Below are 26,126 nucleotides of genomic sequence, written 5' to 3'. Positions count from 1 at the left end.
GTTCGGTTTCCGTGAGGGTGTACAGGGTACCTATCACATTGAAAATGCCACCGAAAGATAATTAGCATCCATAGTCCAGACATCAGGGTAGGGATCCTGTCAAGTAATGCCATCCCATGCTTTCCATCATGTCACTTTCTTCCAGGCCAACCATTTCCTGCCGTCACTCCTGGTGTGGGAATGTAGGATGGGAAAGGCATGGTCAGTCTCAGTTGTGTTCTGAGAAGCAGTAGTTACAGCTTCCTGTCTTTCCAAGAGAGGTTGGCAGCACCAAGTGTCAGCTTTGAAGACATGGCTCAGTCCACGGAGCTGCCACTGCTGCTGCTGCTGAATGGCATGCCTACTGAATTGGAATGTACTCCTAGGGAGCTGTAGACCTGAACTTCTCTGCCTATGGGGACTGCTAAAACACCACTGCCAGGCCACTTTAGGAAATACCATTGGCAATTGCTCAGGAAGCCACTAAGTTAAACTCTGGGGGAAGTTTGAAATTGAAAATCTGACAAAAATCTTTTTTCCTCAGAAGTGCTGTCTGTAAAACTAAGTTGATTGGGCCCTGACTTACTGTTTTCTAAATCCCAGATCTTCCTGCTGATCAGGTGGCCAAACAAGATCCCAGTATTCCGCTTGCATCTTTTGATGCGTCTGACCTTGAATGCTCACTGTGTATGAGGTATGTGGTACGGGCCATCACCTACTGCCTGGTCTTTCCCTCTCTTTGGTATTTGGGCCTTTCCTCTAGTAACTACTGAGTTGGTTAGTATGTAAAGTCATGGCACAGATGAAATGGAAATCACATTGTCGTGAGACTGCCAGTGTCCCCAGCTTACGAATGTCGTTCTTTACATCCTTAAATCCTGACCTGGGGAGCAGCAAAGCAACAAAGGTCAAAAACTGATGGGCCACCAGTTGAGCATGTCTATTTGGTCCCCATTAGATTTTGTTATATATGGCTGTACTGAAACAGGACATACACTTTCCAGCTGCTCATGATCCCATTAACTTATACTAGCCTGTCTCACATTATTGTTTGAGCCTTAGAGATACTTGAACTTGTGACCCTGAATCTAAACTACTAAATTAAGAGCTCAAGGTTTAAGGATTAATATCAATGTCATACACACCTCCTTTGGGAACCAAAAGGACGGCAAAATTGGTTTGTGTTTTATGCTGTCTAAAGAACAGCATATGTGATACTTGGTCAAGCATTTTCCTTCCAGCTAGTATGTTATCTCTACTTTCTCAGGTCTTTGAAGAGCTGATTATCCATGTATACCACTTCAAGATCAAATAGAAAGATTCTGTGAAAGTGGTCTCAGTGACCACCTTGAAATTCAGAAGTTTATTTCATTTCACAGCTGTGATTTAGTGGCTGAGGGAAGGAACTCTGAAGTCAATGCTTGAACCCTAGTTCTTTCCATCTACAGATTCTGTCCTAGAGCAAGTGACATTTGCACCACTAATTTTTCTTTAGTAAAGTAGAAAACAGTGGAATGTACTCCATGGGTTGAGATGACTAATTAAGAAAAACTATTTAATACCTAGAGTAGTGACTGGAAAACAGTAAGTACTCAAAAAATTAACTATTTTTTCTTCTTACACAGAGGTCTTTTTTTTTGGCTTTTTGAGACAGGGTTTCTCTGTGTACCTTGGAGCCTATCCTGGCACTTACTCTGTAGACCACGCAGGCCTCAAACTCACAGAGATCCGCCTGCCTCTGCCTCCCGAGTGCTGGGATTAAAGGCATGTGCCACCAACGCCTGGCGACACAGAGGTCTTTAGTGTTAGATCCACGGACCTCTGAGGAAGCTCTATGTGTGCATTCAAATAGATCCATGGATTTACTGAAGTGATATGTAAAAGTGTGCGTGGGGGGGATGTAAGATAAAAGCATGCAGCTTTTATTAGATTCTCAAATGTGATTTCTCCAAAAAGTATTAAGAAGGTATTGAGACACTTGAACAAATGTTGCCCATCCCTGGCAAGCTCTTATTCCTCTCCTATTGGTCATGTGAGTTCATATGACTTCTTTTTATTATCTGAACAAGAAAACGGCAACTATTACCTGAACCATGGACTTTTCTTAGAGAGCATATACTTGGGTCTAAGGGAGTAGTAGCTCAGTGACAGAGTACTTGGTTACCATTCATGAGCTTCTGGATCCAATAACCGGTATCACAATAATAACAACAGTAATAATAAACTAATAATAATAATCTGTAGTAGCAAGATTTGTTCATAAGCATAAGCCGGTCTCAGCCAGCTGAGCAGGTACAGCATAGATGTCGTCAAACTAAGATTCTAATACACTGCCAGGAGTCTGTTTAGGTGGTGTGGACTAGAGTAGGATGAACTGTAGAAGCAGACCCTTCTCACCACTCATCCAGCCCCTCCCAACAGAGTGGCAAGTGCATCATACTAAAGCCAAGGTACAAGACAGCAAAAAGCTGCTTTCAAGCAGAGAATGGGCCCTGTAGCCACCACAGCAGTGTTGCAGCTCAAAAGCCCATGATGGGTGCTGTGAAGTAGATTACATTTAGCTTACTCAGAAAGAGCGGGTCTTTGTTCTGCTTAACCCTCCTTAACACTCCTGCCAAAATCCAGGGGACACAAAATCAAACATACAGACTCATCCTGTTTGTGTTTTCCCTGTGGAATAAAAATCCTGAGGTTGAAATTTCTTTGTTCTTCTTTCCTTTCTTTTCCTCTTTCATCTTCTTTGTCCCTAATCACAAGGGACTTTGTAGCAGAGGTAGGAATTTGGTCCAAGAAATAAACACACAGAGGATAAGCACCATGTCTAGTTCACACCCCACCCCCGAGCTTAAAAGCCATTGTGTCCCTCTTCCTGACCCTTTATTCCATCTTTGCCTAGAGTAGCTGTTATGTAGGCTACTAAATTATAGCTAGACTCTCACTGCCTTGTGGTGTAAGAAATCTGGCTAGCCTAGGGGACTCTTTGATCTGAAGCTCTTTAACACTTCAGCCCTTGGTAAGAAACATGCAGCTTCCCTTCCAACAGGGTTTGTCTGTAAATTACTCATCAGATGCTGACAGAATTTGTTTTGTGTGGATGCCTTTGCCTGTATTTTCCTCTCTTGAAAAGTTTCTTTGCTCACTTGTAGCCATTGCTATTTTTGTCACGGTTGTTGTTGGGCTTTGTTTTGGCCCTCATGTGTCTTTGGAGAAGAGCCTTTGTATTTGGTTACTTTTCTTGTTGCTCTGACTAAATATTTGACCAGAAGCAATTTAAGGGAGGAAATGTTTATTCTGGCTTACCATTGGCCAGGATCATTCTCTCATGGTGAGGAAGGCATAACAGCAGGTGGGCAAAGTGTGGCTGTAAGATCAGGAGTCCTGCTGCTCACATTGATTTCACAATACACAGGAAACAGCTGGTGATGAATGCTAGCCCTCAGCTCAGCTCAAGGCTCCTTTTTAGTCAGTCTAAGATCCAAGCCCATGGAATGGCACTGCCCACAGTTAAGATGGGTCTTTCTACCTCAAACTAATTTAGATAATCTCTCACAAGGGTCCTGGAGGTTTGTCTGTAGATCCTGTCAAGGTGACAGTTGATATTAATCATCACAGGTCTAAAATTACAGATAATTTCAAACTGCTTGGCCATGAGTTAGACATTTGTACCATCTGTACAAGAGTCCATACTGAAATCTAAGCCTATGGTATTGTCCTGGCAGAGAAAAGTTACACAAACCATGAATTTATACATTTTGATTCTAGAGAGAAAATTGGTTGGGTTGTAAATTTCACAGGGCAAGTATGAATGGAAGCCAGGTGTGGTGACACAGGCACACACAGTAAGCCCAGTATTGGGGAACTAGATGTAGGAAAGTGAAGAGGTCAAGGTCATTTTGGCTGCACAGTGAGTTCAAGGCCGTCCTGGGCTACATGAGGCCCTATTTTTTTTTAATGGAAGAGTAGTTGCAGAGTGCATCAATGAAATCTCCAGGTCTCCATTGCTGATTTGGAAGACCTCCATTAAAGGACACCTCCCCTAACCCCAACATCTCAGAACCCTGCCCCGCAATCATTAGAGGCATGAGATTTCTTCCCGAGGTTTACTTGGCACTATCACCCTAGCCATTGGGGATCATCTGTGAGCTGCTGTAATGCAATACCTCTGGGATGATGCTATATTTGGAGATATGAAGTGAGAATATTTGCTATCTGAACTAGTTCTCTGGTGGCCCAGTGACACTGATGATAAGCAAAAGAATCAGCTTTATATGTAATCTAGTTACAGCTCCCTAAGTCACTGGGTATTAAGGCAGTTTACTTTTCTTTCTTGCTCTCTTCCCTCCCCCTTCCTTTTCTCTCTTTGCTTTAATCTGATAGCAAAAGAACACAGTGCAAGGCTGCCTCTGGTGGGAAAAGATAGCCCTTTTTAGATAAGGCAGACATTTTATCTGGACTGACATCTAACGGAAGGCATTTTTTCTTACTATTGTTTACGCCTGTCACTCTGATAGTGTGGAATGTTTCCTTATGAGGCAAGCCAGCCCTGCTCTGATTTAAAACTGTCTCCCTGAAGTGTTTTCAAAATCCTTATCTTAAATGGAAAAAGGACATTCTACTACATGCCTTTACCTTCATAGGTAAGAATCTTTGTGTTTCTTTCTAGAGAGCAGAGGAAGGAGAGAGAATGACAGTAAGAGAAGGGGAAAGTGTTTGTGGCAGCATGTACGTGCCCAGATGAATTGCTGGCTGCCTGGCTGGAGTGAATTTGAATATATGCATGCACGTAGTCTTGGCTGTCTTGCAGACTGAAGGAGGAAGGATAGTTGGGGGAGTCTAATTTGATTACACATTCCAAGCTTTGTGTATAATCTTGGCCATGAATCAATCATAATTACCACTTACTAATATATAAAGTTAAATTTAATGAAAAATAGTGTTACACACAGCCAGAAATAGAGCAAGATAAATGTATTTATATTCTTAGCAGTACACTCAATCAGGTTCTCAGAAAAGTTCTCAGAAAAAAATAGTTTTGTATGCTATGCAGGTAGGTAAGATTCATCAATCATCCTCATATGCATTATCGAACAATATCTAAAAGTATTCAGATATGCTGAATATGGTGGTATATGCCTGTAATACCAATACTCAGAAGTTTGAAGCAGGTGAATTGGGAGTTACAGGCCAGCCTGGAGCTACAGAGTAAGAACTACCCCTGAGAAACACCAAGGGTGAGCGGAGGTAACACATACTTCTAAACCCAGCACTTGAGAAACTGACGTAAGAGGAATGCTAGGGGTCTGAGGCTAACCTGGACAATAGAACAAGGCCTTCTCTTTAAAAAACCGAAGGATGGACGGTGGTGGCACACTCCTTTAATCCCAGCACTTGGCAAGCAGAGGCAGGCGGATCTCTGTGAGTTCAAGACCAACATGGTCTTAAAGAGTTCCAGGACAGCCAGGGCTACACAGAGAAATCCTGTCTCAAAAAACCAAGCACACACACACACGCACGCACGCACGCACGCACGCACGCACGCACGCATGCACGCACGCATGCACGCACACACTCAAACAAACAAAAAACCCAAAGATTTGATGATGTGGTTCAGCGATAGGACAGTTTCCTCACATGTGTAAGGCCTTGGGTTTTATTTACACACACACCACAAAACAGTCAGATGCATAGAATTCAAGTACTCAAGGAATAATTGTACTGGTTTGGGAGTTCCAGTGGTTTGATCACCTCAGCAGTTCCCATATTCTGAAGAAAACATTGTATAGACTCATGTAACCACTTGGTTTAACAAGTATAACAGCGGCAGGACCCAAGAAATTGTCCATATGCCTTTTCTCAATCAGGACCATACTTTGCCACAACTCCTGTGTGATTTGAATGAGGTGTCCCCCATAGTATCAGCAATTCAAATGGTCTATAGTTGGTGGCAGTTTGGAAGGCTTAAGAAGTGTGGCCTTGCTGGAGTAGGTACATCTCTGGGGGCAGACTTTGAACTTTCAAAACCTTCTACCATCCCCAGATCACTCACTCTCTCTGTTGCCTGCTTGAAGTTTGAGGGGTGATCTCTCAGCTTCCAGATTCCAACTCCAGCCACTTTTGTCTGTTACCTGCTGTCCTTGCAGGGCACTAACCATCTGGAACCTTAATAAGCCTTATATAAACTCTCTCTTCTATAAAGGTTGCCTTGGTCATGGAGTTCTCTCACAGCCATATAAAAGTAACTAATCCAACCCCCAGATACTATCTTGAGTTCTATTTTGTTTCTCCTTATAATTTTACCATGCATATTACTGTAAATGGTATCATCTAGTTTGGCCTAAATCTTAAAACTTAGATTGAATTGTAGTGTATTTCTGCAACCTGCTTCCTTCTTTTAAACTCAGTATCAAGATGTAAGTGAAGTTTGTTCATATTTTTCTGAATTGGGAATTTTATTTTATTTTATTTTTTTATTTGAATTAGGAAGATTATTTTACACGTCAATCCCAGTTCCCTCACCCTCCCCTCCTCTCCTGCACCCTCAACTAACATCCTACCTATCACATACCCTTTCTGCTCCTCAGGGAGGGTGAGGAGCCTTCTGTAGTGTGTCATCAGAGTCTATCGTATCCTTTGGGATAGGACCTAGGCACACCCCCGTGTGTCTTGGCTCAGGGAGTATTTCTCTATGTGGAATGAGCTCCCAAAGTCCACACCTATGCTAGGGATAAGTTTGTTCATTTTTATTAGCACTTAGTATCTCATTGTGTGAGTGTTCCACAGGCTCTATTTTATCCTAGGTGGATGCTTGCATTGGCTTTAGTTTGGAAATGTCGTGGATGCCCACTGTTTTTGCATGTTTCAGTGTTTGCCCATTTTTTCTACCAAGTTATTTCAATGTTTTTCCTACTGCTTTAGGTGTGTTTTTCTTACATACCCTAGGTATATTTTAAATACAAGCTTTTTCTTACCTGTGCATTGCAAGCACTCTCTCCAACTATGTAACTTGCCTGTTTGCCCTTTTAGTTATGCTTTTAGATGAACTTAAAACTTCTTAATCTTAGAGCAGTTGAAATTGGCAATCTTTTCATATGTATTTAGTGTTTCTTTGAATTTTCTTTATTTTATCTGTTCTGAATGCTGCATTGTTTTCCTTTTCAGATTTATTTTTTCAGATCACCTGGAATTGATTTTTGTGTATGATATAAATGGTGGTTCACTTCATTTCCCTGTACAGATAGCCATTATAGCATTTGTAGAGAATGATATTTCTGCATTAAAAATCCTCCCATGGCCCTGTTTTAAAATGTTACATTTGTCATAAGACAAGAATCTATGCCTGGGTCTATTCCTGAGCTTTCTATTCTGTTCCGTCCCTGTGCTAGTACACATTGTTTTAATCACTATGGCTTTGTAATAAGTTCTGATGCTTGATGGACCAAGTCCTCCCACATCCAGATGTGCCTTGGCTCTCAGCCCTTTGCATTTCCGTATTGCATCTAGAAAGCAGCTTGCCAAGTTTTCCCTCAGACAAATTAACCAATAACATAACTCATTGGGTTGTATTGAGACTCACCAAATGTTGATAGTTCTCATTAAAATTGATTTTTTTTTGAGAATGTTATATCTGAGTACTGTATTCGCATCATTTTCACCTTTCTCTTCCACCTCCAACTCCTCCTGTGTCCCCTCCTCCCCCTCCTCTTCAAATCATTGGCCACTTCTTCTATTGACTTCTAATTAAATATGTGTGATGCCATATATTATGAAGCTGACAACCTCTTGCTCTAAATTGAACACTCTTGGGAAGTCAAAAGAAGCTGATCAAGATTTGTCTCCCTTTTCTCTGTGCTCATCATCTTGTTAGATGTGAGCTGGAGTTCCTAATAGTCATCACCAGCTGACCCCCTCACTCCTGGTCCTGCTTCAGGTGAGCCTTTCTTTACATAAAGTAAAATTATGCATCTCTGACTGTGCAGAACAGTTTTCATTAAGCAACCCCAAACTGATTTTAAAACACCCCCTCCCCAAAGCAATTAAAATGAGATCTATTGGAAATATGGTACAGCTGAACATAATTTTATATGTGAAAATGTAGGTAGATATACACATATATTTTATATATCTATTGGTAGAAGCAAGTTTTACTTATTACCACACAAAAGGCAACTACATGCTTGTTACAGTGTTAAGAACCTTCAGGCACCAGATGTCACTAAAATAAAGAAAAGAATAAAAGTTAGCCAACAAATTGAATTTTTCCTTGAAGTAATATGATGTACAGGGTCTTATGTGTGTGTATGCATGTCTGTATCTCTCCATATGTATCTGTGTGCTTACAATATACTCAGGTAAACAGGTTGGCTAATTATTTTTCAGTAATGGAATCTGAATTTTTCTTGGACTCGACAGGAAAACAATAGGACTAATGTTACAAAATAGATTAGTTATGCCCTAAATCTGAACCTATGTATCTTTCTATATATAGTTCATGAATGAAAAGGAAAATGCTTTCCTGATGTGTAATAGTACCAGTGATGAAACACAAAATGCGTATCCTCCCACAGGTTTTGACAAACAGTTCCGTGAAACCTTAACCATGAATGCATCTGTCTTTTTTTTCATCTTATTACAATGTTCTCCTGTTTCATTTCCTAAATTTCAGATTATTCTATGAGCCAGTCACAACACCTTGTGGGCACACCTTTTGCTTGAAATGTCTTGAGAGATGCCTAGATCATAATGCAAAGTGTCCACTGTGCAAAGACGTTCTTTTACAGGTAAACCGCTCTTTCTTCCTTGGTTGCATTAGCTTATTTTGTATCAACTCAGTGCTCAACTGAATCCTAAGCCACTGTACCGTGCTTGACCAAAATACACCTCCTTACCATCTACTTATTTCTGCTGTCTCCTAGATATCTTTCCTCTCTCCACAAAGTCCTTCAGGAAAATGAGGCAACATCTAGCTTTTCAGTAACCGTCAGTGATGAAGTTCAGAAGTGTTAGAAGCAAAAACACGAAATAGATGATGAATACAAATCTTGCCTCTGGTCCAATTGCAGTACCGCATAAACAACAATCTTGAGTGAATTTTGTTTCTGCTATCCTTGAACTAGATAGCTCAGATTTCTGTGCCCTAATGATGTTTATTTGTGCTTAAAGAGGTCAGCTGCTTAAGACCCAGCCACCACCTCCCAAAGAAAACTCTCAGGTCATCAATGTGGTCTTTCTCCAACTCCTCAGGAGCCACTGTTCTTATTGGCAGATACTTGGCAGCTTGTAAAGTTCTGAGTACTTCAGATTCTTTAAAATTAACTACACAAGCTTACATCTTCAAGTGGGCCTTATGGAGTTTCCTGTGGCAAAAGAAAGGAATCTGTCTTGCTTTCCTTCCTTCAGAGACTTGGGGATCTCAGATTAAAAACAGCATTGAAATTGCTTATCATTCTTGAAGAGAGCTTGCAGGTGCTAGGTTATCTCTAGAGAATGGTAATGCATGCTGGTAGTTCAGGATTTGGGAAGCTGAGATAGGAGCATTGTGAGTTCAGTGTCTACCTGAGACACACAGGAAGACCTTGTCTCAGGAATAAAAGGAACATAGGTTCCTATAGGTCCAGAGAAGTGTATGTTGAGCCTGCCTTAACTCTGACATTGACAATAAGGAGCTAGAGTGAATCCATCATCCAGGGTAGCCTTGGGAATGTGTATTGGGATTGGGAAAGTGCTAAAGTGATAGCTTCCCTTAGATAAAGAGGTGGGATTTGCAACCTGATTGTAGATAAGAATTCTATGGTCCTTCTATTTACATAAGACATTCATGCTGTGTTAACACTACAAAGTTCACACCAAGAGAAGGAAAAAGTCTACCATATGCTTAGCCTCTAGAGAAAAGCACTGTCACCATTTTAGGGGACACACTTTTGTTTTAGCATCCGCACAGGGATCACTTTATCCCTTAGACTGGCTGCCTTTTGAGTCACTGCTTTCTCCTAAAGCCTGGAACTAGACATTGTAGGTTTTATCCTGTTGCCAGGCAATGGCAGTAACTGATAAGGCATCCAGTAGGCAGAAGCTGTGGGATCTCAGACTCAGAGGCTAGAAGATATTCTCATGTATCTCTGTATTCATACAGGGCCATACTTACGCCATTTAACAAAGCAATGCAAATTCCAATCATGTTCGTTGCAGAATAGAGACTCCTGGGGAAGAAACAAAATTGTCTGAAGCCAGCAATTTGGTACTCAGGAGCTCCCTCTACTGAGTCCCACAGCAATCAATGTTCTGTAGATATTTATTTTTTACTTATTATTATTTGAGAATTGTATATGAGTGCTGTATTTACTTTTTCCCTCTCAATTTCAATCTAACCCTGCCTGTGTCTCCCCCACTCCCTCTCAGTTTTATGCCCTCTTATTCTCTATTGTTTCATATATGTGTGCGTATAAACATACAAGTACACCATCCTGAGTCCATTTAGTGTTGCTCATATGCTGTTAGGGCTGACCACTGATGTTGCATAACCAATTAGGGGGCTTCTCCCTGGGGAAGACTGATTCTTCCTCTCCCAGCAGCCATTAGTTGCCTCTAACTCTTCATCTAGGAGTAGGGCCTTATGAGATTTCCTCCATACACTTTGACACATTTTCTGGTGTTGCCATTTGTTCAGGTCTTGTTTAGAGAACTGTATTATTCAGGTATCATGGGGACAACTTTCCTGTCACATAGAGAAGGAAGCACACACATCCTGGTCCTCTGGCTCTTACAACCTTTCTGTCCCCGCCCCCTCTTTTGCTATGTCCTGAGCCTTACATGTAGGGGTTGTGTTGTAGTTGTATCAATGGGGGATGAACACCCCACAGGGAATTGTTCTCTGCATTGTGACCAGTTGTGTCTTTCTGTACTGGTCTCTGCCTGCTGCAAAGAGAAACTTCTTTGGTGAGGGGTGAGGACTGTGCTTATCTGTGAGTATACGAATAAGTATTTAGAATACAGTTATTAAGTATATTGTGCTGCTTTAGGAAAGTGAAGGCAATAGGTTTTTCTCTAGTTTCCAGATATTTTAACAGTCATTGTTTGGGCCATATTGTTAAATACACACTACTCATAGATCTCTCAATATACGTATGGTAGGGATGTTTAGGAAGGACAAACTAGTGATATTTTAACCTAAGTCTGATTCTAAATTTCAGTTGATACCTAGATGCTGTCATAAATTGGCAACTAGACAATCACCTGTATTTGGCTGTAAGTGTATGTGTGGTTTTTATTTTAACTACAGTTAAGACGTAGACACATGGAAATATCTAGAAGCCAGACATTCGATTGGAGTAGAGGTAGGGCAGGGCAGAAAATGATACATGAACATAGCCTTTTGGCTCTCTGAATCCTTTGACTAGAGGCTTTCAGCACTTTCCAGATAGAGCTTGTGAACACAACAATAAAGTGAACAGGAAGTAAGATCCGCCCCTCTTTATTTCAGATGTGAATATCTCAGATCCAAAGCTTTAGGTCATCTGTGAGATTCGCAAATGTTTAATGTAATATTTTTCTTTCTTAAAAATATTTTTAGTTATAAATGTTCAATTGCATATTTTTAAGAAAATCAAATCTCCAACATCCAGAAGATACATATTTGTGGCTATATTAGCTTCCAAATTGTGAGTCCAAATGACAACACATGAGTGATTTGACTACTATCTGGGCTATATCAGACTAGGTCTGGGTTACACAATTCTCTGTGTTTTTCTGTGGACTGTATAATATCTCATTACCTTGTTCCATTCCTAGTGCTTGCCATCAAGAAAGTACAGCAAGAATGTGATCATGGAAGAACTAATAGCTAAATTCCTGCCAGAAGAACTCAAGGAACGAAGGAGGCTTCATGAAGAGGAGATGGAAGAGCTTTCTAAGTATGTACATGCGTGTTTCTAATTTCCATTTCATGCACATCAGTTCACAAAAACTGACACATTTCTTACTAGCTCCTTCTTCAGTGATAGCATGTTACTAGTTTGAAATGGCCATGGGGCAAGTCAACAAATGCTACAGATGGCCCCCCATCCCTCTCAGAAGCAGTTCTTAGACATTGACCAGCATGTATTTGAAGACGTGCATCAGCCAAACCACAGAGGCTCTTGATGCATGGCAGCACTAGTAAGTGCATGTTATGGGCAGGAGTGAGTTAAGAAGCAGCTTAGGCAGGAAACCCTATGAGACAACTGGAAGATGCCTTCAAGCAGGTTAAGGGTGCTTAAACAGTGCTGTGAGCCACACCTGGGGTTAAGAGCCAGTTCTATCATTGAGTGTGTTTCGTGGTCATGGACATGCCATTTAACTTTTCCAGGATTCAATATCCTTGCCAGTGACTTGGAGATGATAGCTCTCACATTATGGACTTGTTCTAAAGACCCAAATGCGTTGGTACACAGCAAGCACTTAATAAATGACTATGGTGCCTGAACTCACTGTGTATTTCCTCTGCCACGGGTGTGGCAGAGGCGAAGAGATGGAGATGTAATTGGATCTTCAAGAGCTATGACTGTTGTGCACTTAGCAGAAAAAGCAGGAAATAATTAAGTCCTGCACCTCTGACTACTGAGCACCTCCCTGACCTCCCAAAGGCTTCTTGCAGCATTCTGAAGGTGAACTGCTTCCTGAGGGAAAAAAACACTTCTGTTTATATGCCCTCCGGGAAGAGGCCATTTCTGAACTGTGTGCCCTGTTGGTGAGGATGTGCCTTCACTTGGCATGTTTTTCCTCAGAGACTAGACTTGTTTGTTTCTCATTGATTTTTTTTGTTATTTTTCAAGACAGGGTTTCTCTGTGTAGCTTTGGAGCCTATCCTGGCACTCACCCTGGAGACCAGGCTGGCCTCGAACTCACAGAGATCCACCTGCCTCTGCCTCCCGAGTGCTGGGATTAAAGGCGTGTGCCACCAGCGCTCGGCTCTCATTGATTTTCATATTGAAATTGCTCTGTACAGTTTTATCTCTTTCCCGATTCTTCACTTGCTCTTTAACACAATAGTTCTCAACCTTCCTCATGTTGTGACCTTTTAATACAGTTCTTCATGTTGTGGTGACCCGAACTATAAAATCATTTTGTTGCTATTTCATAGCTGTAATTTTGCTACTGTTATGAATCATAGTGTAAATATCTGATATGCAGACTAACTGATATGCAACCTCTGTGAAAGGGTTGTTTGGCCCCCAAAGAGGTCATGAATGACAGGTTGAGAATGGCTGCCTTCTTCTCTCTGGAGAAGTCCTTTTCTCAGCTATCACTTAAGGCTGTATTAGTCAAAGCTAGACATACTGAGGGGCTTTCTCTTTGAAGGCTTCTCAGACCTAGCCCCTTTAAAGATTTATACAGATGGCTTTACATTTCTTGGGCCATTTGGGTGCAGTGTCCCTGCACTGGACTTCCCAGATGATTCAGAGGACGGGGATCTATGAACAGCTGGCCTGGCTGGCGATTCCTCACAAAGCCATGTGCCTGAGTTCTCCAGGGTATTTATTGAAAAGCAGATTCCTGCGTTGCATGCGCCAGTATCCCTGAAGATGTATTGGCCCAGTCATCTATATGTAAGGGTCCCCCGTTATTCTGATGTCCATGAGCATTTGAGCATCACTGGGGATACATTTGTCTTGGTGGTCTCTTGCTGGCCACTCTGCCCAGCTGGATCTACTCTGAATGGTCTCTGAGGGGCTTGGCAAATTTGAGATGCATGAAAGGACTTCGAAGGAAGTTTTACTGCCCCTCTGGAAAACTGAGTGCATTTATACCATAAGTGCCCTTCTTCATGCCTCAAGCAAAGTGACTGAATTGGTCTATTTGGGCAATGAGAGGGATGGGGAAGAAAGGAAGGAGCAGCATACCTGTTACTCACAGTATTATGGTGATAGAATTCTAATCAACAAACTTAGAATGTGTGCAATGCCAGTTTAGGCTTTCAGATTTGGTTGGTCTCTGCATTGGATCATGGAACTTGGCCTATAGCATCAATTGCATTTCAGTGTTTTTCTATCAGTCATTAAACTTTGGTGGCTCATTGTCTTACTCCAAGGGAATCATATCGTGACATGTGACCAACCTATCTGTGCTCTCACCCACTGGTTTGAGATTCATCTCATCTTCTCTTCCCAACAGCTTAAATAAGAATGTGCCTATTTTCGTGTGTACTATGGCCTATCCCACCGTTCCTTGTCCCCTGCACATTTTTGAGCCTTGTTACCGCCTAATGATTCGGAGATGTATTGAGACAGGCACAAAACAGTTTGGCATGTGCCTTGGAGATCCTGTCAAAGGGTAAGTGAGACCTAGGGAACATGGAAATTAGGTAGAGAGGTGTTTCTGTTTTACTTTGGAGGGCTTCTAGAAGTGGGGTCTAACAAAACCATGAGGTTAACCAGATCAGAACATCAAAACATCTGTGAGGATCACAGTCCCTCTGGAGTCTACTTTATAATATGAGAGGCTCCTTATTTAAAATAACCCCAGAAGTAATCTTTCATTAAGCAGGTAACATACACTATAAAACTTGTCTTGTGGGCTAGGCCTATATATAGTTCAGCCTACCTACCAGTCACAGAGCCTTGGGATAGACCCTCAGCACTACATAAACCTACAGTCCCAATGGTGGAGAGATGGAGGCAAAAGAATACAAAGTTTAAGGTCATCCTTTACTACATACGAAGTCCAAGGACAGCCTGGAATATGTGAAAGCGTGTCTCAAAAACAAACAAAAGCCAGAGACAAACAAACAAAAGAATGGCCTTGTTAAGAGTCTTAGCCCTAGAGCTAAATTAGACGCTTTTATATCTTGAGTGCTGGCCTTGGAGCACCTTGGGGGTTAGGCAAATCATTTAGTCTTTCTGTCTTCAGTTTCTTTGTCTGTTCTTGCTTATTGGGAGAACTGATGGTACTGATGTACTCCAAGCACTAAACATGATTCCTGTCTGAATTAGTCCATTTGGGATACTGTAACATATGCTGTATAGTAACTAATTTATAAGCAGTAGATTTTTTTTGAGACAGGGTTTCATACTGTAGCCTAAGTTGACCTAGAAGCCACTGTATATCCCAGACTGACCTCAAATGCATGGCAATCCTGCTTCCACCTCCCCAGTATTAGAATTCCAGGGGTGGGCTGACACAGGCAATAGAAATTCACATCTATGATTATTGAGACTGTGAAGTCTATAGCCAATGTGCCAGCATGTGATAACAGTTGGGTTTTTTGTGAAACTAGAGCCTTGTACATGCTAGGCAGGTGTCTTAGTTATGGCAATTAAATTTCAATACAAACTTTGAGAAGGACAGACTTTTAAACCATAGCACTGCATATAGTATGTGCTCAACAAATGGTAGCAAGTATACCATTTTTTTCCATAGATGCTGCCTGTTGTACAGCTGTAGTTGTAAATCGGGGCACAGAAGTCCTATAGAAAACAGCACAAGGTGCTAGGAATGGCTGGGGTCTAGGCCAAAAACAATAGAACTCATCAACAATGTACTCTCTGGACTTGATTCTCAATAAACAGGTTTGCAGAATATGGCTGTATCTTAGAGATCAGAAATGTCCAATTCTTTGCTGATGGCCGATCAGTGGTTGACAGCATAGGCAAGAGGCGTTTCAAGGTGCTCCATCAGGGCCAGAGGGATGGCTACAACACAGCTGACATTGAATATATTGAAGATCAAAAGGTAAGTGTGGCCAGTGCCAAGAAACCTAAAAGTCAAATTAGCACTGTAGTTTTTCATACAAAGATGATGGCAAAGGGGTTTCTCAGAATTGTCTTGGAGCCTTGGGATTTCTTACCAAATTGCTACTGGATGAATTCTACTGGATGAATGCTACTGGACTGCTGCCCAATTGCATCCATAGTCCTCCATCTGCCTCCCCTCCCCCACCCCTCTCCCTGCTTAGCTGATGAATTGTAGTTGCATTTAATGCTTGTGGAGACTAATCCCCGGGCCCATTCAGCCTGAATTAGGTCTCTGCAAGGGACACCAATGGCTCAATTTACATTGGGCTCTACACATAAGTATTTTAAGTATGGATTGGTTTATATTTTCCAATGCATTTCTTTTGAGATTATTGTAGATTCAAGTATAAGTTTGCATTTTTAAAAATGGGCAACCTGCCCAAGAACACTATTCCTAAATCAAAGCCATTCACCATCCCCCCAAAACAAAACGAAAAGGCCACATGTCCAATTAATCCTTGGTTTTCTGACCTAATGGGTAGATGAATATGTCAATAATCCCATGCTCTGCCTGGTATTGGTGCTGCACGCCTTTAATCCCAGCACTCGGGAGGCAGAGGCAGGTGGATCTCTGAGTTCGAGGCCAGCCTGGTCTCCAGAGCGAGTGCCAGGATAGGCTCCAAAGCTACACAGAAACCCTGTCTTGAAAAACCAAAAAGAAAAAAAAAAGATCCCATGCTCATTTATATTACTTCTGTAGTAGATAATACATGATTAATGGATAAAGTCATCTGACCTTGAAGATATAGTGAGACACAGATATATTCCTATCCACCTTCCCAGTGAGTAAGAAGAGGGTGTGAAAATGAAAGGGGCAAAAGCATAAACCAGCACGCTGCACTTTTCTTGTATGCCATCACCTGGGCTAGCTCAAGCTTCTGGGTGTCTCTGTGCTTGCTGTTTCGGGCATTTTTCTCATTTAAACCTTTTGTCTTCCTGCTCTCCCTGCCATATTTGTACTCCGCCCAGCATCTGGCTGCTGGGTCTTCCTTATCTTACATGGTAGAAAGGCAGATGGATGACGGAAAAGCAGGTCAGATTCTCAAAAGAGGGTCAAGTGTCAAAAACAAGTCTGAGGTGGGTGGCGAAGGTAGAGGTGGCTTCACTTTCATTTTGATATTTTCAGGTTCAGGGAGAAGACTGTGCTGAACTCATGGGGTTGCATAACTGTGTGTATGAGCAAGCCTCCACATGGTTTCATTCACTCAAAGCATCTCTGAAGACTCGGATACTCAATCATTTCGGTCCAATGCCAGAGAAAGATGAAGATCCCCAGGTATATAAGAATGTCTATTTAGAGCAGGTTGCCCTATGAGGTGGGAGAGTCCAGGCTTTGTGATTAGGTGGGTGTGTGGTTGTCATCCAGCAGGTTAACTGCAGAGAAGAGGACAGATCCAATACACTACAGTGTAGCTAGGTAGTGAGCATCATGGTTGAGACCAAAAAGATCCCAAGTTGGAACTGGCTTAACAGAGGTAACTTGGAACTGAGACTAGAACTGAGAAATAAGTGAAGTGAGAGGAAGGGAGCACCAACAGCACTTAACAGAAGAACCTTCAGTGGGAGTCCAAACCCACCCCATGGTAACGTTAGGGTGACAAGACACATGCAAAGGCTAGGGTACTAGTAAGATAGATGATAACTAATGCTGCTACTTCCAGCCAGCTTCATTTCCCCTTCTCCAATCCTGCAGGAGCTAGGAGGTAGAATCACCTACACCATAAGAGTCCAGATGTAGAAACCATCATATCCAGCCCATCCATGCATAGCTCCGCAAGGCTAGACACTTGTTATTGTTCCTAGATTGAACAGGTCCTGAGAAAACTGGCCCCCGGGACATAGTTAGTTAGGTTCTACTGCATTGCTCTTCCTTGAGGAACAGATCTCTGTGAGTTCAAGCTGAAGATCCAGAGTCCACTAGAAAAGTGGGGAGTGTTGGGTTTCACCATGCTTAGTCTGCCTTGTTTCAATCAAGCAGTTTGTGGGGAATTCCAGTTTGGAGAACAAACGGCCTAAACAGATCTATTCTCTTAATGCTACCTCTCTCCATATTCTAAGCTGGCTGTCCCACAGAATCACTCCTAGAACTTCTTTGATTTCTTTTTTAATGTATGCTTCCTGATTCTATCACAGTAGAAGAACCTAAAATCATGCAGGATCATTGAGACTCTAAAGTTATTCCTCCTCCATTCTAAAACACCTGTTTCCTAATGTCCTCAAGTGTCTTGCTTCCTCCAGCCCACGGAGTTGCTCTTCTCTCTCCATACAAAGGCATCACTCACATGTTCTAAAGAGAACAAGGCCAGCAAGTGCTTCCTGGTAACCCAGATCTTGTCTATGGTGATTCAAGAAGACAGCATAACTTGTAACAAGGTCATGTTCAAGCTTAATGTTCCCCCTCACCTGCTGGCGAACATTCTCTCCCAGTCAGGCAAAAGATAGAGATCAGCAATGCTAACCACATCTTCCACAGGAGAAAACATAGCTGCCTCAGTGTGATTCATAAGGCCTTAATGATATAGCAAGCCCAAAATCATTTCCTTTCTTATTAGCTTTGTTATCATGTTGCTTTGGTGGTGATGGCAGCAGCAAAAGCTCATCCAGTTTCATCCAGTTTGCTATATCTAATCCTACAGTCCTAAGGGGTTCCATGAATAACAGTGTTGTACCTTAGTGGGAGGTTTCTTAGAAACAGCCACAGTGTTAACATCAGCTTAAGTATCTGCTGGTGATCCCAGGAAAGAAAGTTCAGAATAGCAACCTGGTATAAAGAAGTGATTTAAGAGAAAATGCATTGTACACTACAGTTAGGTACACACACACACACACACACACACACACACACACACACAGAGAGAGAGAGAGAGAGAGGGGGGACAGGCAGTTGAGAGACACAGAGAAGGGAGTGTTCAGATGAAGCTAGAAGCACAGAAAAACCAAGTGCTCAGGGACACTCAGGGAGAAACACACAAAGCAGTTATATCAGCATGTGCTTTTCTGTAAGTGGAAAGCTGACTCGTTTTGAAAGTTGTAGGAAGAAAACTCATTTGAGGGTTAGTAATAAACATCTAAAATGTGTGTTCAGGAAGCTGATGACAAAGAGAATGCCCGTGAAGGATTTGTAAGGGATGAGAAATGTCTTTATTAAAGGAAAACCAGAGGGTTAACAAGAATGTGTTTTCTAATTGGAATGGTTGGTTGTTGTTCTTTGAGACGGGAAATCATAGCTCTTGGTTTCAGGGGAGAAGGTAGCTGTGCCTCTGTTTCTGACATGGTGTATTTAGACTACAGCCTTCCACCAAAGTAAGAAAATGATGGGTGTTAAAAGACATGCCAAGCCTGAAGAGTCGTAGGATTAAAGGCTGGAATTTTATTTTAGTTTTTTATTCATTTTACATACCAACCACATTTCTTTCTCCCTTCCCTCCTCCTGCTTCCTCCCCACTTACCCTCACCCACTCCTCAGAAAGGGTAAGGCCTCCCATGGGGTGTCAGCCTTGAATGGATCAGTCCAAAGGACCTAATCAGTGCCTTAGAAGTGGAAGAGACAAAACAGTGGATAGTCCAACTTATAAAATCACACTGCCCAGGGAGCATTGTGTATATGTTAGGATGTTGGTTGTTTTGTTTAACAACTACTAAAGATGACTGTGGCTCAGATGAGAGAGAAGTCCCCAGTCCTGGAGGACTAAGGCAGTTCTATTCCAAGAGGGCATTCAGAAACCCAGGCTCCTCCATCGCAGAGCTCTGCCATCTTCAGAGAGTTCCTTTACCCTAACTGAAGACTGATCATCATGTGTCTTCAGTCTTACTAGACAGAGGGGGAGGGGCTGGACACTTTGCTCCAAGCTTAAGAGCCATGGCAGTTGACCCAGGGTTAATTCCAGCACCCACATGGTGGCTCACAACCACCAATTCAGGGGAATCACATGCCCTCTTCTGGCCTCTGTGGCACATAGACATACATGCAGACAAAACACCATACACATAAAATAATAAAAATTTTAAAAGAGAAGAAAAAAGACAAGAAATGGGAAGAAAAAGGGAGGCAGAGGCTGCATGCTCTTTTCCCAGAACATGAGTCAGAACTTACACACACCACTTCTTGTAACTCTTTAGCCAAAATCCAGTCTATGAGTTACCTGGCCACAAGGGAGACTGGGAAATAATAGTGTCCCCTACCCCCTGCCACCATGTGGCTGTATGGTCAGCTGAAAGAAAAGAAGAGAAAAAGATGAAATGGAGGCTCTCAGCAGTCCCTGGCTCACAAACAGAAGCAGTTCCATGGAGGGTGTTTACTTTATGCATGTGGACATCTGTACTTGGACTGCATGGGAATAGGATCAATGAACTGTGTTTCTCTGTTGCAGGTTAATCCAAATGGCCCAGCCTGGTGCTGGTGGACATTAGCGGTTCTTCCCCTGGAAAGTAGAGCTCAGCTCCCCTTCCTAGCAATGAGGTCTTTAAAGGACAGACTCAATGGTATTCGGCGAATCCTGGCCTTTATATCCAGAAACCAAAATTAGTGGGAGCAGATTGTGGAAAAGGCATTTCCACCCTGTCCACTGTTCCAGGGCGATGTTCTTGTAAATATGTCTAATTGCAATAACACTTTAACAGAAGAGCGCATATCCTAGACAGATGATACTCTGCTTTTTGACCATACAGAAATTGAGTAGGAAGACCAAAAGGAGGTGACCTGATTGACTTTCTGTCTTCAGATGTTTTTTGACACAAACAGGCAGAGGTGTGGAAGAGTCCAGAAAAAGTTGATGTTTAGCATACATTTTTCTAAAAGTTGAGTATGACTTATCTGTCATAGCTGAGTGACTGTGTGGTTGAACTGTGAAGCAGAGATGCCGATGTCTCGGCATCCTTCCACTGACTTGATGTTTCATTTCAAATGGTTCAGGTTTTATAGAGCATTGTGTAAAATAATGTTCATACTTCTTTCTGTTTTAATAATTTATTTTTTGCACTACTGTATCCTTTTTCTACATGTACGTTTATAACTATTTAAGTGTACATTACTGAAAAGTCCATTGCTTTATTTATTGACATGGTTGACTATGTAGGGGGAATAACAGTACTAATACGTGCAATGTTCTTTACTTTTTGCTGAATTAATCCCAATTCTTGGGCCATTTTTATATAGTTCATGTCTATCCTAGTGTACTAAGTTTCAAAGAATTTCGGAAGGATTCTAAGGTAATTTATCTTCACAAATTCCACTCTTTCCATTTGAATTAAGTGATAGAAAGTACCTAATTGATTTGGTATAAGTTGTGGCGTGTGCAAGAGTAAGGAAAAAGAATCCCTTTTCTGTGTGTAATACAGAAGAAGGCTGAAAGAATTACTCAAGAATGGAGAGATGATTTAGAAATGTCTCATTACAATCTATTAGAGGTATTTTTCAAGCTGTCTGATTAGAAGTGCATTAATTTCTCCCCAGTGCAGTTAAGGATAAGATTAATATTTACTTAGTTTATCAGAGAGAATGGCATCAAGACCTGTACCAGCACCTGCTGAAATACTCGAGGGGCTATTGCTTCTTAAAAGTGTAAGGAAATCAGCTAGGTTAGAATCCACTTTTAAATATCTATAGTAGATTCCAGGGAAATGAATCCATGATGTTATGTAAACACTGCCTTCCCTCCTGGTAACAATGAGCCAAACATTTCAATGCAGAGGAGAAAACAAAGGGAATGGGTAGGAAGGGTTGAAGTAGTGCTTCTTAGCTCGCTTAGTGTTAGTTTGAGTCATTTGGTGTCAGAGAAACCTGGAAAACAGAGTGCGGGTGTATTATAATGGCAAAGAGGAAAATCAGAGCCAGGAAAAGTGAATTAAGCGAATTGTCACATTTATTTCTTATGCAAACTACTCCCCAGTGATTTTGGACAGCTATGGTGTGTTATTCACGTGTAGCCCCTCCACTCTGTTAACAGGAGAATGGAGAGAGAGAGAGAGAGAGAGAGAGAGAGAGAGAGAGAGAGAGAGAGAGAGAGAGAGAGAGAGAGAGAGAGAGAGATTGATATCAATCAGGGATCAGTCTGGGCTCGTCTATGACCACCAGAAACATGAAAGAGGTGGGGTTTGTGTGTGAGAGAGAGGTGATTTCCAGATGCTGTAAAACAGACTCATGTAAACAGAAAGCAAGCAATCATCTACACTGTAGGCTGTGTTGTCAGAGCATTACCAGCTTTGATGTTTGGAATAACCAGGGCAGGTGAGGAATGCAGGTGTATGTAATGGAAATACAGGAGTGGGTACTACCTGAGTTAAATGTAGAAGGCTCGCAGACCAGGAAATGAAGATATTTTCCCCTCCCACCTGACAGCCAACTATATGATTATGGCAAAGTCCTAATATGATTGTTTCCCATTCTATAGTGTAAACACAACAGAGAAAAAGCTCAAAAGTTTCTCCACTTAACTGCATGTGTTACTTTGGAATCAATTTAACTTGCATTGAGCCCCAGTGTCCTCATATATGAAATGATACTGGTGCTTGTCTCAGCAGCACATATACTAAAATTGGAATTACACAGAGAAGATTAGCACAGCTCCTTCGCAAGGGTGGCATGCAAATTTGGATAGCATTCTATATTTTTATTAAAAGATGGAATGCTGGTGATATTGGTAGCATATAGGCTTTTTAGGAACTTTAAATGGGACATGTCAGAAATTAGCACAGTGCCTTGATGGGAGATATAAACTATTACTATTATCAGCCATGTAGAATGTCATCAATAGTCTACAGCTACACGAAGCACTGTCTTGACTTGCAATATTCATTTGCATCCACTTTAAGCTTGATTGGGAAAATCCAAACCACTGACTCTTGGACTAGGAAAGTTGCTATCGTTTACCTTACATGCATGGGCCACTGGGTTCTATCTCCAGTACCGTTTTTAAAAATATATGAAATGTAAAGAAAATGAAAGGACTGGAGAACAAATGAGTGTTAGAAGTAGGGACTAATTACCACACCAAGAAAATAGTTTCCATTTTAATAAGGTAGTGCTGTACTGGGGTGGGGGACCATAATTCCTGATAGAATGGAAGCCTTAAGTTTTAGCTTCACGGGTATAATCAAACCAACTCTCCCTGTTCTTCAAAAGGTGTTGAGAATTTCAGCTATACCAGAATAATAGGATTTCACCACCTAAGGGTTTTGCACATAGCTAATGTAATTTCTTTGTGCTGTCTCAAATAACAGACTCTACAATGATGTACTGAGAACCTGCCGTGTACCAGGTACTAAACTGAGTTATCTCATGCACCTGAACACATGAAATAACCTTTTAGACAGCATTGTTAACCCCATATATGGATAAGAACACAGGCTCAGCAATGTTGAAGAATATGCCTATGTAATATGGTCATCCAATGAGTGGGCAAGCTTGACTCTTTACCTATCAAGTAGCAGATCTTTCGACATTTTGAACAGTTGTTATACATGTTTTATTCAATAGACATGGCAGTCAAATTACAAATCACCCCAAGAGCTCAAAATGAGGAGTTCCAGGTGAAGTAATATACAGCTGCCCAACACAGCTTTTGTTAATCTAAGTGAAAGGGGAAGTTTGGCTTCTTAATAAAATCCCATTGATAAGAGATACCCAATCTGAGCACATGGAAATCTTGGCTGGGCTAAAGAGCACATTTCTCTGAGTAGCCTGGATCCATGTTGGGGTTGTTCTCTAGCCAGTTTTTGTTTCAGTAATGGCAGGAAGTGGGATAGTAGGCTTTGACTTTCTTCAGGATGTACATGAGTGGAAAACTCAGTTGAACTTGACTGTTTTTAGCACTTGCAGATTGATTCTGCTTCTAAGTGCAGTGGCAATAAGTATAGAGATAAAAGCTAAGTATCAGTCAGAAGAACAAGGTTCCCCCTTGTAGACAGTGCTGCTTTCTTGGGTTAGTTTTCCTTTCTACCATGACATCATGGCTGACCCAGTCTTTTCCTTGCAGATTTGTGTGTGTGTGTGTATGTGTGTGTGTGTGTGTGTGATATACTAGGTAGCAAGCAGACCTTATGCCTTTCTGCTCTGTACCGTACTACTGCTGCTAGCTAAAAACCAGCAAAATGTAGAAAGTGAAAAATGAAGAAACTACTTTTCAGTGGACAATTTGAAGAAAGGGGTGTTTGCTCCTCACTTGGGGGGGCAGAGAACTATTCCAATAGCTTGCCTTTCTGAAGGCCAACTGCTTCACGCTCAGTGCTGCCTCCGTAGCAGAGTTGAGTTATGGCACGTGGTGCTACCATCTCTGCCTGTGGAGCTGGCCTGCGTTCAGATAATCCCCTGTGACTAGCCACAGAAGCCTCAGAATTCCCATGGCTGGGTTATTGCCAACAGGTGGTGTCCTGTTGATGGACTGCAACCCACTGGGGCCTGCATTTACTGTGCCAACTTCATTTCCAGCATGTGAATTTTAGCCATAGGTTCGTTCCTTGGGTTCCCAGCTTGTTGACTGTGTGTCCATTTCTACTCATCTTGGGCCTAAGGAATGAGGTTTTGATTCTGGGTGAAAGACAGCTCTGAAAAGCAAGCAGGGCTTGGGCTTTGCTTTCTGGTGTTTCTAATGTACAGAGAGCTGGATGGGAAAGGAGCCGTGCACAGTGTACACATTTAATTCCTCTTAGAATGGTAGCTCCCACCCACTCCACTGCTTAACTACGCAATGCTCTGGATTTTACACATCCACAGGGGAAATGAAGAACTCTTCACTTAGAAGTGGGTGTTTCCAAACATGGTAAATTAACCTCCAGAGAGAAGTGCCTGGAACTGCCGTTCCTGGTGTCACTTTCAAGCTTTGGCTTCATGACTTTGTAGCATTTAAAAAATCTGTTTGCAGCCACAAATGTGATTAACAGAAGTTTACAAAGCAACACTGTACCTGTGCGTTATCTTCAAAGTCTGCTGCCATTCATCTACTGTTCAAGTGATGAAGACAACCAGTGAGCTAAGATGAAGAGCAAATAGTTGGGTGTGGCACTATTGGATGATGTGAGATAAATGAGTCTCATTACTGTATGCATTTCTTTGTAATGCCAGGACTAAAACATCCAGCAAGTCACTTAAACAGTGGCAAGTGTGTATGTGTATTTGGTTTTCATTTGTTTGTTAAGCAGCCATTTTACTTTTGCACAGTTATGAGTTGAAGGGAAATTAAGATAACTCTCCTTCCCCCACCAATGCTATTCAACTACCTCTATGTGCCTGGTTTCCTTTTAGGGTTCCCTTCTTCTAAATCTGCACAAAATAATTTCAGCTCATCTATGTTGTAATCGCAGTGTGATATATAGATAGTCTTTGTGAAAACTGTTTGTTCATTAAAAGAAAGTTTCCTGTTGTCTCTGCATCCACCAAAGTGTATTCTGTTCTAGAAAAACAATTAAGTGGCCCACATGTGCCTAGTGGTACAGGACTACAGTCCCAGCTACATGGGAAGCTGAGGCAGGGGTATTACTAGTTCATCACCAACTTAGGGAATGGAGACCCCGTCTTAAAAACTAAAAACTGGTCTTAGTCATACAGGTCTGTAATCCCAGCTGCTTTGGAGACTTGGGGAAGAAGGGTTGCAAGTCCAAGGCCAGCCTGGACAAGGCAGTGTCTTGTTTCAAAATTTAAAAAGTAAGTAAATAAATAAATACTATAAGAAAGGGCTGGAGACAGCTCAGGCAGAGTACTTGCCGAGCGTACACAAGACCCTGGCTTGCCTTCCCATTACCACAGAAAGAGCAAAAAGAAAATGAAGTAGCCAACTAGTTTCAGTAGCACTGGAAATGAAACTATGGTAGCCTGTATCCTGTTCTCCTATTGGCTACAATATGTTTTGATGACAACACCCTTTAAAGAACTGGGTATGTGGCCAGGCATTGGTGGTGCATGCCTTTAATCCCAGCACTCAGGAGGCAGAGGCAGGAGGATCTCTGTGAGTTCAAGGCCAGCCTGGTCTCCAGAGTGAGTGCCAGGATAGGCTCCAAAGCTACAGAGAGAAACCCTGTCTCAGAAAAACAAAAAGAAAAAAAAGAACTGGGTATGTGAGTCAGTGGTAGAGCGCTTGCCTGGAATGAACTATGCCCTTGATTCAATCTGTAGCATTACAAAGATTAAGTCGATACAAATTAAAAGAATTCTTTATGGAGTCAGGTCTGCACCCTAGCAGCAAACACTTACATATATGGCAATGAGGCAGGTGTGAATAGATTAACATGACTAATATGTTCTGAAACACTGGCTATAAATTGAGTGTTTTCTTTTTAAACAAAACACTGAAAAGATTTGTTTATATTTAATGATTTATTTTTTATCTTTTTAAAATTGTTTTGATATATATATCAATAATGGCAATATGTTATGCATCAATAGCAGCAACA

At 41.7% G+C, this 26,126-nt stretch overlaps 1 protein-coding gene and 1 non-coding gene across 2 annotated transcripts in view; both read left to right on the top strand.

The window, feature by feature from the left end:
* Lonrf3 (LON peptidase N-terminal domain and ring finger 3) overlaps positions 1 to 26,126 on the top strand; it is a 50,441-nt gene that overhangs the window by 16,074 nt on the left and 8,241 nt on the right. Inside the window, exons 6-11 of the mRNA XM_035449836.1 lie at positions 583 to 673; positions 8,642 to 8,756; positions 11,764 to 11,885; positions 14,125 to 14,283; positions 15,519 to 15,681; positions 16,870 to 17,019. Of these exons, the coding sequence (XP_035305727.1) occupies positions 583 to 673; positions 8,642 to 8,756; positions 11,764 to 11,885; positions 14,125 to 14,283; positions 15,519 to 15,681; positions 16,870 to 17,019 (800 nt within the window). The remainder of the gene's footprint in view (positions 1 to 582; positions 674 to 8,641; positions 8,757 to 11,763; positions 11,886 to 14,124; positions 14,284 to 15,518; positions 15,682 to 16,869; positions 17,020 to 26,126) is intronic.
* LOC113837553 lies at positions 22,247 to 22,353 on the top strand. Its single transcript, XR_003488204.1, has one exon. It is a non-coding gene; the product is annotated as a U6 spliceosomal RNA (small nuclear RNA).

Source organism: Cricetulus griseus, chromosome X (genome assembly GCF_003668045.3).
Source record: "Cricetulus griseus strain 17A/GY chromosome X, alternate assembly CriGri-PICRH-1.0, whole genome shotgun sequence".
Classification (NCBI taxonomy): domain Eukaryota; kingdom Metazoa; phylum Chordata; class Mammalia; order Rodentia; family Cricetidae; genus Cricetulus; species Cricetulus griseus.
This window is presented reverse-complemented; position numbering and strand designations above follow the sequence as displayed.